Source organism: Vanellus vanellus (genome assembly GCF_965231255.1).
Source record: "Vanellus vanellus genome assembly, chromosome: 3".
Lineage (NCBI taxonomy): Eukaryota > Metazoa > Chordata > Aves > Charadriiformes > Charadriidae > Vanellus > Vanellus vanellus.
Window position 1 is genome coordinate 62,223,373 of NC_138907.1, and position 16,504 is coordinate 62,239,876.

At 40.2% G+C, this 16,504-nt stretch overlaps 1 protein-coding gene across 1 annotated transcript in view; it reads right to left on the minus strand.

Moving 5' to 3' along the window:
* ADGRG6 (adhesion G protein-coupled receptor G6) overlaps nucleotides 1–16,504 on the minus strand; it is a 116,937-nt gene that overhangs the window by 34,568 nt on the left and 65,865 nt on the right. Inside the window, exons 7-12 of the mRNA XM_082480914.1 lie at nucleotides 16,005–16,084; nucleotides 14,565–14,617; nucleotides 14,431–14,484; nucleotides 4,442–4,584; nucleotides 3,619–3,733; nucleotides 1,504–1,565 (exon numbers count right to left, since the gene is read on the minus strand). Of these exons, the coding sequence (XP_082337040.1) occupies nucleotides 1,504–1,565; nucleotides 3,619–3,733; nucleotides 4,442–4,584; nucleotides 14,431–14,484; nucleotides 14,565–14,617; nucleotides 16,005–16,084 (507 nt within the window). The remainder of the gene's footprint in view (nucleotides 1–1,503; nucleotides 1,566–3,618; nucleotides 3,734–4,441; nucleotides 4,585–14,430; nucleotides 14,485–14,564; nucleotides 14,618–16,004; nucleotides 16,085–16,504) is intronic.

Consider the following 16,504-nt stretch of genomic DNA (forward strand, 5'->3'; position numbering starts at 1 on the left):
TGAGCTTTGGGTAGAAAGTCTGACCCGACTGCAAATGCTGCAGTTCCTTCACCTATGGAGCACCTCTCCTATGAGGAGAGGCTGAAAGAGTTGGGGCTGTTCAGCCTGGAGAAGAGAAGGCTCCGAGGAGACCTTATCGCGGCCTTCCAGTACCTAAAGGGGGTCTACAAGAGAGCTGGGGAAGGACTTTTTACTCGGGCATGTAGCCATAGGACGAGGGGAATGGCTTTAAACTGGAAGAGGGTAGGTAACCTAACATTAGGAAGAAGTTTTTCACTTTGAGGGTGGTAAGGCACTGGAACAGGTTGCCCAGAGAGGTTGTTGAGGCCCCATCCCTGGAGGTGTTCAAGGCCAGGCTGGATGTGGCCTTGGGCAACCTGGTCTAGTGGGAGGTGTCCCTGCCTATGGCAGGGGGGTTGGAACTCGATGATCTTCAAGGTCCTTTCCAACCTAAACCATTCTATGATTCTATGATTCAGAGGCTTGTACTCTTACTCAGTGGGTTGGCAAGCACAACACACAAGCAAATTTCATGAGAAGAATCTTCCTGGTAAGGAAAGTTTGATAGTGTGTCCAATGGCAAAACATTACTGTAAATCACATGTTAAACTCTAAGTTTGATGCCACCTGGATAGAAAACTAATGTAAACACTAACATTTTACAATGTAAAAATATTTGAGATTTATTGGAATTCCCAAATAAGATTTTGAAAGAAGATCAGCCTTCTTTAGTCTGCAGCTGGCTGTGGTTTTCTCATGTTGTGTTTTATAATACAGTTTTTGCTACATTTACTGTAGAATGTTCATTTTACATGAAATGATGTTCTCGTATAGCCTGACTGCAAGTACTCGATCAACTAAGTTAGATATCCAGGCTCCCTAGGACCCCTCTATCAGTGGAGAAAGAAAAAGAGGCTTCTCCAAGAAAGCAATTCAGAACAGGAGCTTACTGTAGGTGCTCTGAATTACTTATGAGAGTATCATTCTCTTCACTAGCTCTGGCACTAAAAAACGGGCCATAAAATTGTTGTCTGTTTATTTTATTACTCCTTTAAGGCCAGAATGACATCAAGGGGTATTTTGCAAACCGAGAATAAATCTGAAAATGTCTGATCGCAAGCCCAGTGAAGGTTGGGAGGTTGGAAGGTGGGAGGTTTTCCACTGGCATCTACAGGCACTGGAAACATTTAAAAGTTTGTCTGAACCTGAATATCAAATTGAGGCAAGCTACCACCTGCCTCTAATCTTGCTTAAATTACCTGAAGAGTTTGATTTATTTCATTAATTGGTATCCCAAAATTTTAATGGGTGGGCTGAAATCAACTTGTTGCATTTCCCCAGAGTTCAAGTATTTACTTTGCACTGATTTTTTTCAGAAAGCTTTTAAACAACTTAGCATAAAGGAAGCAGATATTCTTCCTTAATGTAACTGCCTTATAGTATGCAGTAACCAAAGTCTACAAAACTATTCCTTTAGCCAAAGACCAATATCAATATACCCACCTGTGCAATTTCTAAGATCAGGCTGGCCCCAGTATGATGAATAATTCTGCAGACCCAAATAGCTAAAGAGGAAAAATTACAAAATGCACATGAAATACCATAGCAAAATTATGTAAATGTTTCATAATTATTTTGTAGGTGTTACAGTTGTCCACTCTTCTCAATTCACAATTTTCCTAGCAATATGGCCCCTAGTGAAATGAAATATGTATGCCTGACACTGGAAATATGTGACCAATTAAGTGACAGTGCTCACAGAAACCCTAGTTCTTCTTGGACAAACTCCCAGCTGATTCCTACACTGATTTGATAAACTGCATCAGTGGAAATTCCGTCCTTGTGTTTCAGGAAAGACACAAATGTTGACACAAACTATTACACCCCTATTATGGCCTAATCAGATGCTGTTTCTATAATATTCCTTTGATATAAATGGCATTGAACAAGTCAATAGGAAGCCATAATACCTCTCAGAAGAACATGTACAGGAACTACGTGGAGATATAAACTTATGCCACCCATGAAAACTGGGGCAGGTCATCATCTGCAAGGTCCAAGGTCCATCATCTCCAGGTCCAAGGTAGGGGCAGATAGAAAGATATTTTTTTTTTCAAAATGTTTTTTAAAAAAGCCTTACCATAGCAAAATATTCAGATATGGCTCCAAAATTAAAAACACTTTTTCCTCAGTTTTCTTTAAAGATAATCATGTTTTCATAGCATGGCAAAGGCAGGATGGAGAATGGGAGAAAGTTATCCTTTCACTCAGCCCATGATAGAATAGTTATTCCTCAGTGGATCACCTATATTATCACAGCACGCTAGCAGGTAACCTTCTACTGTGGGATGCACAGGGCTAGAAGAGACCATTAAAAGACCTTCCCTTCTCTCAAAACACATCCCACTTGTGCTCCATATTGGCAAAATCTAGTGGAGGCAGAGGCAAGGAAAGCATAGCACAGTGCAGAATACAGTAATTTTTTTTATGAGAAGTACTGTACATGGAGAATCAATGGTATCATGTAGACCACAAATGAACAATAAAGATAAGCAATACTGGGGCAGCAAAGGCCAGAAGCCTTAATTTTTTATGATTCTGTGCCTCTGACATAAAAACAATTTGACTTCTGTACTAGTCACTCTACAACAAAAGTTGGTCAATCAGGATCCAGCAGTCCTTGTACAAGATTAAGAGGCTGAGGAAGTGAGTTAGTTAAACATAATGCTGGTTTCTTTCCTGTTTGGCACAGAACCTCAAAGCTGATTCATATCCATGTTGCCATATTGTTTTCAAGAAGTAAAAAGGTCTGGTCTTCTCAGAACATGTTCCAGATGCAATGTGAGCAGATAAGACTACTATAATGCATTTAATGGTGATCATCCTAAACACTGAAGAAATTAATTAATATTGCATCATTGTAGCCATGTTCAAGGCACTCAAAGGAGATCAAAGCCATATTGTTTTGGTAATATATCAAAGGAAGTAATAATATTCCCATTTTACAAATGGGAAATAGAGATACAGTGTCTAAATCTTTTGCAGACGTTCACAAAGAAAGCCTACATTAGGGAAAATTTATCCTAAACCTTAAAAACACAAGTTCAAATCTTTAAGCATAAGATTATCCCCACCTTCAATTAAGACTACTGGCAAAATGCTTGTTTCACAGGATTTCTTTTACTTTCCCTTAATGAGATGAGAGGTGCTGGATTAAACCAAATACACATCTTCATAGAATTTTGTTGAGAATTTCTTACACAAGTCAGATAGTAGTAGCGAAATGGTAGCAAATGTGAAACTTTGGTTTTGGTAACATAAACATCATGACCTGAAGAAAGCAATTTTGTTCTTTAAGAAGGTGCTATTTTTATAGTTACTTTGAACATGCACTAATTGTGGGCCTCAATATGCCCTACAAAAGTGGTAGATGAGCTTTTCTTTCTCACCTATGAAGTACATACTCTTACTGCACACACATAATCTCTCACAGTACAGAAATCGTCTTCCTGAAATACAATACTGGTTGATGTCAACCAGTACGGAGGAAGCAGTTTACGTATATAACCAGAAAGTTGCATTTGAAGCTCTCAGCTTCTCAGATATTTGAACACCTACCAGGTTCTTGATGCAGTCTGAACTGAGCTCCCATGGCAAAATGTGAAGTTGGTCACAGTCGGTCTGGTATCTGGCCAAAAATAGTTTGGAGGATTTTCTTCAGCTAAACACTTTTCTGTAAAAATAAAAATATATCAGTGTGAATGGTAAATTTCTTCATTTTAACATCTTCCGTTTCTTGTCCTCAGCTCATTAACCAGTCTACAGCACAAAGCTGTCTTCAAATTAAATGCTTGGTTGTTATGTATAGAGTAGTAACATGGAGGGGTGCACAACAGGGGACAACATCTACTGCTGCTGCTCAAGGGTTGCACGTGCATGCTGCATCCACTTGCACTCCACCAGCCCCCATCGCCTCCCTCCCAAGAGAAGGGCAATCTCTGACTGGAAGAAGTTGAATAGGAAAAGATGAGAGCTAAAAGGCGAATGATTAAGGGCAGCAGCTGGCGGAAGCACAAACAACAGGGTTGAGGAGTGGGCATGAGGGACATTGGAGGTCCAAAATGTCTCATTATAGCTCTGGCTGTAAATCACACTTCTTTATCCTCAAACTACCAAAGGAGCCGTCAGGATCTGTTCCAGCCTCTTTGAACCAGACAGCAAAACACTGCCTAAAGCAATCTGGACAACTGCGTGTGTGTTACAAGAGGTAGCTTGAGCACGGCTCTCTGAGATTAGCGGAACAATGAGGCTTAAAGGAACAATTTAAAATCTGAAACAGTCATACCACTTGGAGATGTGTGATTATTTTAACACAGAAGTTGTTTATTTATGGACAAGCAAAAAAAAAACCTGTTGTGTAACAAAGCCAAAATCTACTTACCTACTGGATCAACAGCCACAGTATGAAGCTTATATCCTCCTTCCATGGTCCCATTATTCCTTATGAGTTTCTGTCGGATTTCTTCCTCTTCTAAATCGATGTTGTTGGTAGAATTATAAACCAGAAGAGCCAAAACCTTAAAACTGAAAGGGAAATTATCTGAATGTTTGAGTCAGAACAGCAGAGGTGAAATGTGCGGACATAAAAGTATCTGATAAACTCTGGTTTTCTGAGTATGGAACAGCGTCACCAAGACAATGTTGCTCATTATCTGTAAATTATTATTTTTGTATATATAGGGCCATGACAAGAAAGTGCAGTTGGGAAATTTCATCCTCTAATTACTATTAAAGGAGCATCTCATCAAAAGAGCTAAGAAATGTTTTCATATGATTTAGATTATTTTAAAAGACATTAAAAGATGAAAGCATAAAGTTGTGACTTGTGAGTTCTAAATGGGTCCTAATTAAATTTAAAAATCTGGTGGCTGATGGTTTAGGAATTTAAGAGCTGATTCATCCCACCTTACAAAACTTGTCAGGATGGGACAAGTCATCCTCCAGAGGGTCTCTCTCTCCACTGACTACAGAGGAAGACTAGAAGATTAATGAAGAACAGGCGCCTAACATTTAAATGTCTAAATTTTGATGGAGTGAAAAAACATCCTGACACACTTCTGAGACTTTTAGTCCTAATTAGGAAAGTCTAGTTGCTCAGATGAGTAATTCAAGTTTGAGCAGTAATAGCTGTTTTGTACTGTAGCCCACTGCTACTTTCTTGGGCATAAGAAGTAGTTCAAAGTGCCCAAGTCTCTTTCCTGTGAGAGAAATAAGCCAGTCCCCACCCTTGTCCAAAAACATAACTTTTCTGGAAGGGAAATAATGAACAGAAAAGCAGTGCTAGCAGGACACAGGAAAGAAGCCCAGAGTGGAAGGCTCAGAAATTTCCTCCTGGGACACAGAAAACAGAAGAGAATATGTCGGTACCCAAGAGCATTGCTTGGCTCCGGCTAGTAGGAGGTGACGACGCCGAAGCATGGAACATTGGATCTCCACGGGAGCCAAAATGTCGAAAAAAGGAAAAAGCAAGCCTGCTTTGGGCTGTCTTCATCTTAGCCTTGCCCTTGGATACCCAGCGGCCCGAATACAGACAGACCTTCGCGGTGTGTGAGCAGTTCCTGGCAGCCTGGGAAGCGGCAGCAGTGCCAGCGCGCATACAGCGAGGAGGGCACGCACCGAACCCAGGCGCTTTCACCGGTGGGCCCTGGTGCAGGAAAGCAGCAGCGAGCTACAGGGTCTTGCAGTCTACTTGAAAAAGAATAGGCAAAAAAGTCTGTAGGGGTGCTGTATGGGAGAGAGCTAGGAGGGTTTTCAGGTAACCCTTCTTAGACAGACCAGGACTTCATTTCCAAAACTCTTCCACAAACACATCCCCATGATGACAGCTCAGAGTTACACTTTCCAGAGGTGCCTAGTCTGGCGCAGTATAAAACTACAGCTTAGAGTACAGATGTTGCTCTTAGATGGCAGTTTTAACCCTCTTTCTGTCAGACATCATTCAGAAAACTGACTAACGCCAACAAATAATTCTGAAGTACTGTCATTAGTGATATGACATTAAAATAGCTGGCAGTAAAAAACAATCTCTCAGTCTAGGAAAAGAATAAAAAAAGAAAAGAGCCCAAACGCCATAAAGAAATCACGAATGTGAACTAAATACTTCACAGTTTTCAGTGCTGCAGATGTAAAGTAAATGGTAAAGAAATATACACAGTCCCTGTTTGGTGGTGGGTTTTGGTTGTGGGTTTTGTTTTTTTTTTTTGTTGAACAACAGTACACTTTTTTTCTTGCCATATCTGCCTTCTTACTGCTAGCATGTTGCTGGAGAAGAAAATAAAAATGTGACTGCCTGCTGACTTGGCTTGTTTTTTCCCCAATGGATGCATTTTAGCAGAGAAATTCCAGCTATCCCTGGCCAGGTCGCTTCCAGAGATACCGAGTTCTTCCTAACGTTCCTTAGGTCTCGGTGGAGTGTTTAACATATGGCAAGAGCCTCAGTAGGGTGGATGTGCATTAGCAGCTCTTTGCTGTATATCTCGGATATACTACGAGGCACAAGTTTATTACAGCATTTATTTTTAGCAAAAGCATGGAAATTGCCTATGGGATTGCCAATTCCTTCAGCCCTCCAGTACTTCAGCCCCAGAGTCTCCTGGCACTTAACCATCTTTCCTAAAAGATTCTGGCTTCACTCATCTCTTCCCTTTACTTCAGAAGAGGAAAACTTAATATACTGATGCCACTCCCTAACTCAGCACTTTGGCTGCAAAACAGAAGTTATAAGTGAACAGTCACCGCTACTACTATGCTGCCTATTGCAGGACTCCCAACTGACCAAAATGATATTTAGTACCCGAAACTGTGTGGAGGGATAATGGCAACAAAACCGAAGGGATAATGATAGATGAGGTAGAGCTGAATACAGTTATCTTGAACAATTATAGAGAAAAGTATTGATTATGAAGCACTGATAAAAATAATCTGTTAAACCACTTTGTTATTTGTTTTCTGAGAAACTCTTAGAGCACAAGCCATGTATAGTGTGTAATAAGAGCCTGTTCCATATTATGATGAAAACAATTTCTATAAACTTTTCAGGATGACTCATACTAGCTTCCCAAAGTAAATAAATACCTTTTAACTTGACAGCTGACGCAATATGAAGCCGAGTGCTTCCTTCCACTTTTGTCACACTGAGATCCCAGAAAGAAAACATTTTAATGGTGAAGAACAAAATTCTTGATTTGGGAAACACTAGGCCTACACTCAAATAAATGGCAACACTGCCACGCTCTGCTGGTGTCACTGGAGTTGCTACACCCAACCTTACATCTTGTACTGTGTGCCATATAAAAGCAGAGAGATTCTCGCAGCAGTAATCAATTACAAATTACGCATCACCTACATACAGTAACCCGTACTGCTAGTATTACTGCTGTCGATATAAAAAAGCGGGCTGTGGTGTAGGTAAACACAACGGGGATAAGTATTTATGCCTCTCTTCTCTTTGACTGAAATGGTGACAGCTGGAGCAAGCAGGAAAGCAGGGGAAGACCTGTGTCTACCCATCCCTCTTTGTCCCGGTCCGTTGAGCTAAGCTGGCTCAGAGAGAGGAGTTTACGAAGCTGTATCCTCATCAGAGGCACAGGAGGTGGTGGGGGCGCCTGCGCTGCCATGGCGCGTACCACAAAGCCGGCTTTCTTCTCCTGCAGCGTGACTCAGAGCTATTCCAGGACAGTGTGCCTACACATGGGCTGTGGTCTCACTGCTACACGATGCGAGGAGCCTGAAGGAAGGATTAACAAACCATGCGAACCGTGCAGCACAGACCGTCTCATACCTGAAGACATGTGGTTGATAATTAGCATGTGTATTTCTCCTCTCATTTCATTTGTACTAGACAGGCTGAACTAATACCGAATTATTGTGGTTGTCAAACTGGTCGACAAATAACTATTAATTTATTTTGGTGTTAATGTTACTTGATTTAAAGTATACAAAGAATCATTTTCAAAGCACCTAAGTACTCAGGAATCTAAATTGCCACTAAAAGTCACTGGGAATTTCATTCCTAACTACCCTGGCATATTTAAAAAAAAGTTTTAAGATGACATCATTAAATTCTTTACCAAAACCTTGCTGTTATGTTGGCTTTGAAGATAAGCAGTGATGGGTAGCTATAACTCAGGACCGGCAGCACAGATAGGCCCACAGAGTCACCTGTAAACACTACTAACTTCTTTACATTAACTGGACAGGCAAAAAAAGAGCTGACTATTGCATAAGTCACTCAGTGAAGATGTAATACAAATAGCAGACAAAATGTTAGAAAACACACAGAATGAGACATGCAGAAATATGAAAGTAGATCAAAATTAAAAGCATTCCACAAAAGCATCTGAGCGGTGGATAAACTTTTACTTGAGGTGATTTTGACTGTGATACCATTAAAATGTTCAGAACAGAGAGAAAAAAATTAGGACTGTACATAATAGACATATTCAAAGTAATGTCAAGGATGACGAGGTTCCTTTCTCAGGAGAAGGCGATGTCACAGAAAAAGTGTAACATCTGAGACTTCAGGACACAAAACTAAAAGTTGCCACTACTATTTGGACTACTAAAAATAAAAGCATCCTAAGCCTTCCTTTTAAGTTAATGGCCATTGTACCAGAACAGTGCTGTGAACAGCATGGTCACGCCTCTGCCTGTCCTTGTGTCTCTGGGCCTTGCTCCTCCTTGCAGATCTGGTGTGGGAATACACACAACTACGGCTTTTCGACAGAAAGCACTTATAATATGTGATGATTTGGTATGAAGACTACTCGTTATTAGAGAACGTAGCAGAAAGGCAAAGCAGAAAGGGCTGGAGCCTCTCACATTTCAACAGCTGGTCTTTGCTGAAATGAGTTTTTGGTTACGCTTGAGCTGTGTTCCAAAACAACAAAGAAAAACCCCATTCCCCAATACATTACTTTCCTGTAAAATGACATCTAACAATGTCAGGCCTACGCTAAATCCAGGTAAAGACAGTGGAAAGACAAAGGAGGTCACTGGAAGCTGGATCAAGAGCAGGCAACTGCAGCAGGAGACTAAGAAGAGATCATCCTTCAGTCACTCCGGAGGAATTCCCAAAGTCTGTGAATTCCCAAAGTCTGTGATGAAGACTTTCTTTACAGGTCATGGACACAAGATGCCAACAAGGCACTGTGGAGAAACCTGCGGATTTCTGCTTGTCTCTTTGTTGGTCAGTTTTGCAAGCAGAAATAGAACACACGATGTACACATTATGTGGCGTTTTAAAATGTTGCTCAGCGCTGGTCAAAGCTGCCCCTTACTGCCTTCAGTAACACTGAAGTTGAAGTTGGGGGGAGTTGAGGTGGGCCAGGTCCGAGTTGCTCCTAAACCTCACCAGTAGAAACCAAGAAAATTTTGAAAATGGGAATAGGCATCACCAATGTGTTCATATATAATGAGTATAGCATTATTATTTCATAACAAATAAATTGAAGTAATCTACAAAGAATGCAAAAGCCTAATACTTTACTTGGTAAAGACACTTAGGACTATAAAAGCAAAATTATGCTGCTGTGATGTTACTAACTCCTGTCTAAAACTATTACACAATCTAATTAGCTCAAGTTTTATCCAAGTCCATTAAACTTTCCATTAAGCAACACAGCACCCAGGAACACAGCATGCAGGAGCCTGAATCTGCCTTACAGACACTGGTGGTAAAACTCCCACGGACTTCAAAAAAAGCAGGACTAGGCATGGGCAGCTCTGATTTCCTGCTCTCCTCTCCGTTTTTATTCCTAAGAGAAGGGATTTCTGTTTAAGTTTCGTGGCCTTTACACAGATTGCTACCACTGTGGATTTTAATTTGGACGAGTTGTTTAACAGTACTAATATTAATGTTGTTGCACATAGCAGAACTGAACACAGGAAACAGGCCAAAATTATGACAATCAAGTAGTGGAAATTGGAGCAAGCAATAATCTTATTTGTATGTTAAGTGGAGAAAAGGTTATAAATGAATTGTGGTCTGAATTCTCAAAATTGCTTGCAAAATAAAAAAAGAAATGAGAAGCAGGAGAGCTGAGCTGCTTAACAAAGACCAATTCCCCTACGGAGGCAGCCCAACACAGTCATCTGACAAGAGCTAGGATCAGTAGGAACCTTCTGAGAAAAGCAGCAGCAGCAGCCACGGAAAGTTTTGACAAAGCTGCAGTCATAAAGGCAAAGAATTAATGAAAGAAACAAACGCATTGATAATTTATCTACATAAAATCCGCAAATTGGCTTCACTTTCAAAGGTTTGTGCAAAATAATGGGGGACAAAGAAACAGCTATGTCCACAGCCCATTCTGAACTCCTTCCTACTTTTATTTTGAACAGCTGACCTCTCATTAAGAGACAGAAACAGTATGACCAGAGGAAAAAATTAAACACAGACACAAAGTCAAGTATAGCTGTGATAAAATTCTGGCTATTAAAGTAGTTAATAATCTACCAAAGTATTAGCTTGATATACTGCTGCCATCCAGAGATCTCACAGTATTAAAGGAGCTGATAATAATAGGCACTTTTGGACTTGGCACTCTGTCTCTCATCACCACGTACGTAAACACATAACAAGCACAGTGTACTTCGGATTTCTGCAGCTCATAGAGCACAGCAATGAAAGAATAACTATCCACTTTCAATTTTTTGTTTTGTTTTGCTCTCCTCCAGAATGCAGTACAGTTTAAAATATTTATTTGGAAAACACCTATTTTTAACGTGCCAAAAAAAGGCCAGCTTCCTACCTCCCACTTCCAGCTTCTATTTCTTCTCTGAATCATTCTCTCTCCAACGATTCTTTCTTTTTCACTTGCAAGAAGACTAGGTGGGGAGACCACCTAGGGATAACGGGAGTTCCTTGATAAGGTAGCAGTGTGGTAAATAAGGGCTGATGCAAAGCAAAATGCATAGAAAAGGTTGGGAAAGGCTGTTTTCTTTAGTTGTTCTTTTTAACTGTTGTATAAAATACTAATCCAAAAGGTAAGGAAAAAAGACGTGACCTGAATGACAAGAATATGAATTCACGTAAAGTGAGGGTAAACTTCTCAAAGAGCAATTTAAGAATTATGATAGTGGCTTAGAAATAAGGTGGCTGTGATCTTGTGGAAAATTCAGAAAAGAGAGACAAGGTTTAGTGATTTAGAGTAAGACTAATATGTTAACTTCTGTAAAAGATAAAGTTAAGGCCAGGATGCTTATGGGTTAGGTCTTAAATTTTAACTGTGGAGTGAAATTCTGTTCAGATGACCATGAAGGTAAATGAAAGAAGTACTTAAAAACTAAGGGAAATAGTGGTGTGTCTAAAACTGCAAGAGACTTATTCTTGACTATCCAAATGAAGAAATAAGCAAATCTTTGGACAACTATTCACAGAAATAATTTATAGGAATGTTTAATTAAGAGAAACTGCATGAAATCACACTGTGACAAGAACTCAGCCATAACACTTCAGTGAATCACCTCAGTAGTGAGTAATTAACATTACTTTCATCAGGGATGAAAAACTTCCAACCTGTAACCTGCTAACTTTTTATACCCCCAAATATTACTCTGGTATTACTCTAGGATTTTCTTAGAATCCTACCCAGGACAAATTCAAGAAAATGGAAAACCTAACAAAGTATCTTGAAAGTAATGATTGGGCAGTAGTAGAAAAAAAAAAAAAACAGTTGGCTTTCTGGATCTTCAGAAATTAATCAGATTTCTTCCTCGCAAAATCTAGAAACAGCTGTGTGAACCTCAAAGAACTGGAAATCTGTTGACTAAACCCAGGAACATTGAAGACTACTGGGAAGCTGATCCTTCTTTTGTTTCAGACGGGGAGCAATGTACAATGACAGACACATATTCAGAAGACCTAAAGCTGGGAGAACACCAACTTTTCCCAAATGTTTCTCCTGTAAGATGCATGAAAATATATGCAAGATATAGTACTGCATCCAGCTCTGGAGTCCCCAACATAAGAAGGACATGGACTTGCTGGAGCATGTCCAGAGGAGGGCCACGAGGATGATCTGAGAGCTGGAGCACCTCTCCTATGAGGAGAGGCTGAAAGAGTTGGGGCTGTTCAGCCTGGAGAAGAGAAGGCTCCGAGGAGACCTTATCGCGGCCTTCCAGTACCTAAAGGGGGTCTACAAGAGAGCTGGGGAAGGACTTTTTACTCGGGCATGCAGCCATAGGACGAGGGGGAATTGCTTTAAACTGGAAGAGGGCAGGTTCAGATTGAACATTAGGAAGAAGTTTTTCACTTTGAGGGTGGTAAGGCACTGGAACAGGTTGCCCAGAGAGGTTGTTGAGGCCCCATCCCTGGAGGTGTTCAAGGCCAGGCTGGATGTGGTCTTGGGCAACCTGGTCTACTGGGAAGTGTCCCTGCCTATGGCAGGGGGGTTGGAACTCGATGATCTTCAAGGTCCTTTCCAACCTAAACCATTCTATGATTCTATGATTCTATGATATGAAAAATCCATGATAAAACAGCAAAAAATCCCTTGTATATGTATTTCTATATATGTATATGTGCATATGGAATGCGTAAAAAGTGTAATTTTTGTTAGTCACATATCATGTAGCTCAATTAAATTCTCAATTATCCCTGTGTTACCCCAACCATGTTGCTATGTTGGGCAGAATCCTGACTTCTTGTTTTTCTTCTTTTCTAAGAAAACATGCACAGTATAACAATCCGGATTATTTGGAGAACAGTAACATTGTATGTGACATGATTAGCATTTATATTAAATTATTCAGAATGATGTCAAAATGCCATTTGGCCGTGACACAAAGTGCACTAGAGCCCACGAAAAGACTAGTTTCTCATTAGACCAGACCTCCCTTGAAAAACTTTATGACATATTACAAACATGTAATTCCATTGCCTCTGAAATTGCATATGATGAGCAAAGTAAATAGGAATGGGATTACTTCCCCATAGAAGTGATATAGTATTAGAAGTAATTTAGTGCCATATTCACTGTATGTCAGAAAGGGAGGGAAAGGAAAGGGAAAGGGAATTACTAGAGTAATTTCTTCTTCTTCACCTCCTTTTTTTAATAGACCAGGAAGAAGAAACAAAATCCAGAGGACAAGATGGCGGGAAGGTGAGACGAGAAGAAATCAGGTGTGCAGTCTAGGGGAGAACAGACGCAGACAAGCTGGGCTGCCAGTCTCGTAAAAGCTGCAGGAATAAAGATGGGGAAAGCTTGACATTCCTCAGCAGCCTTGGGTTGTTGGTAAGACCTGAGGCATGGTCTCCACTTAAAAGGTTTTGCTGGCATAACCGTATCATTTAGAAGTGTGAAAAAGAATCCCACCCACATCACTACACCCTACTGTAAATGTAGGTCAAGCAGCAAAATAGCTCATTCAGAGACTGAGTTTACTCTATACCAGTTTAATGGTTTTGCCAATAAAAGCTGTCTTTCTGCTGTGGGTGTGTGGGAAGAAGATAGTACCTCTCACAAGTCTCTTCACTTTCGGGTAAATTCTGTAGAAAACTGGAATCATCAGTAACTACTTCCTGATTGTAAACTGGGAATACTGGGCTATCTCTGAAACTAAAAAGCCCAGCTGTTATCATGGCAGTGCTCAGGAGTCAGTAGTTAAAGTCCTTCCTATGTGACTTTTTCCTACACTGCACACAGATACATCCCATACTCACTTATTGCCCCTTCCTCACAAGACTAATTATGTTTTGGTTTGCTCTCCTTAATTTCGTCCTACAATTCACTCCCTCCCCATATATCCCTCAGAAATCATCCTGTTGCTTTCAAAGAAATCCCCCGAGGCCCAATTTTCAGGGGGTGTGACCCATCTAACTTTCTTTGGCTGCCTTTGAGGCTGTCCCAATTCCAGTCCCTCCAAGCTCAGCAGAAGTCAGGAAATGAGAGCATATGGTAAATAGTTTAACTCACACTAGTTTGGCTTTCAATTCTAGCATGATTTTTCAGTGTTTTGCATCCAGTAAGATGTCTGTTAACTCAAAAGGCTCTGGTTCAAGAGAATAAGTGCAGTGACAGCGGACAGATACCAGTGTACCACAGGTTATCGCTAAAGCAAGCTGGGTGTGCTATACCATGTATATATGATACGTCTATTCAGTTTTGTGACAGATGAAAACTGAGCCCTGAAAAAATGATCTGTTAAGGTTTAAAGCTCAGTAGGTTTTAAACGAAAACAAACACAATAACCAGTATTAGGCTTCTGAGCACATCCAGAGCACTCAGCTCGCCAGCAGTCATATATTTACAGACTGGCAGCATATGCCCAATAATAGACAATGAATCCAATAACAGATAATAAAGCCTGTTGTAAAGCCACTTGTAATAGCAGCCGTTGCCTCTATCAAGAAAATGTCTTTAAAAATGTTACCTTTTAATACTTCTTTTTTCTCTTGCTCCCTCTTTTATGGAGCCAGGTTGGATGCTATGAAAGAAATAAAGATTAATTAGGGTGGGCTAATTCTCAAGAGGAACGTAGCATAAACATCTTCCCCCTTCATTTACCTGATATTGACCACATACACAGTGTAATTCCAGTTCTGGAAAGTACGGTTTAGCTGAAAAACAGGAAGACATTGATCACATGAATGCTGAGATGTTAATGGGGTTCTTTGTTACTTAAGATAGAGTTAGAATTTCACCCTTCTCCCCCTTGAGAAATCCCCTTCAGTTTTTCAAATCAAAGAGAACAGTCTCCTATTTCAGTGAGGTGATTGTTATATTAGATGTACAACTGGTAGTGAGAGATGTGGGCTTTTTTACCGACAGAAGGGAATCTCTATAAGGTCATGACACAGTGAATAGGTGAGTGCACAGGATGCTAAACTTTTCCTTTTCTCCCTCTCTTCCTGATCTTAAGTTCTACAGAAACACTTCGATCAGAAAAGACTTACTGGCAAAACGACAGGCTCAATTTTCACCTTAAAGCCTACAACCTTATGATGATCTTTTTGTCAGACCTTTGTACTATTTATTCTGAGTGGGCAACGGCTACTCAGTTTTCCCCCTGGGAGACACTTTTGCATACTCTGCTAGGGCCAAGTGACACCTTTCCAGATTCTTTGGCTCAGGGCACCTACGGACTTCGCCTGGCTACTGCTGCTAAAAGAACAACCTTGGCAGGTGGGGACGGCTGCATTTCTGGTTTGTAGATGACTACAGGTGGTTTCTTTAGCTTCTGAAATCTGAAAGTCTCCAGGTTCATTAAAAGAAAAACAAAGAATTGCCATATATTTATGACATCGTATTTTCATGTAAGTAGTTGGTATAAAGACCCCTCCCAGATTGTGTAAGTGCCACTGTATGAACTGTCAAAAATGACAGAGAATATCCATATTCAGACAGGAGAAACTTTCAGAGGCAGGAACTTCAAGAATCCTTCACCCAGAGGGCCCAGAAAGGAGCTTATGTCTGCTAAAATAGGATGAAAAAACAGGGGCTACTAGAAACCCCAACAACTAACCTACGGCAGAAGACTTCTGAAGGACAGAATATTAGGATAAATTGGAGAATTGTATTGCTCCACACAAAAGAAGACTGCCTGGTTTTTTTATTATTTCTATCACAATATAACTTCAAAACTACTTTAGTATTTGGGGAGAAAAAAAATTGCTCTGTATAGTGATGTTGGAACTTATACTTCTACCCCTTTCAGGGGACAATTCTGATTTCTCCATACTTTCAAAAATCTTCGCTAGTATCTACATTTCTTAAGAAGGTGGCTAGTATAGTGGAGACATTTCAAAATTTGACCCATAGTGCCTAATAGCCGTGGATGGATCTGAATTCATTACTGCACAAATCAATAGTAGAAAGATCTTCAGAGAACACTTATTAATTTAAGAATTCATTTGGTATTCTCTCTTTTTTTTCCCCGTTCAGATTGGTAACATCATTGGGGCAGGTTCATACAGGTAATCACACAGGAATGAAAATTTAACTTACCCATTCTGCAACCACTTCATGTACTTTCGACACTGAGTTGGAACTAGAGACCGTTATAGATATCCTGTAGAATAGCCCACCTGTCCATTAAAAACAGCATTATAATGTTAGAAAGTGAGAAAATTTACCTTTTTGATAATGAGACATTCGTTTCATGATGAATATAAGGATTGGGCTGAAGCCCAGATACAAGGACACCTTAAGCTCCTGTTGGCATTACACAAGTTTGGAGTGAACAAGCCCCGCAGGCTTGGGCCCAATATCTCACTAGTCCTGTTGAATCAGACAAGAATTCCCACCCCCTCCATGTTTTTAGAGACACTTGAAATTTGACAGGGAAACCCACAAACAATCTACGTATAAACAGTATTTTGCATGTGCCTTTAATGCGGTGTGTAAAAACAAGATCATGAAAGTGTCATGAATTTAAAAAATAATCATAATTACTGAAGTCTGTAACATGTATAAATTTTGCTTTCAGTGATATTGTTACAATCCAG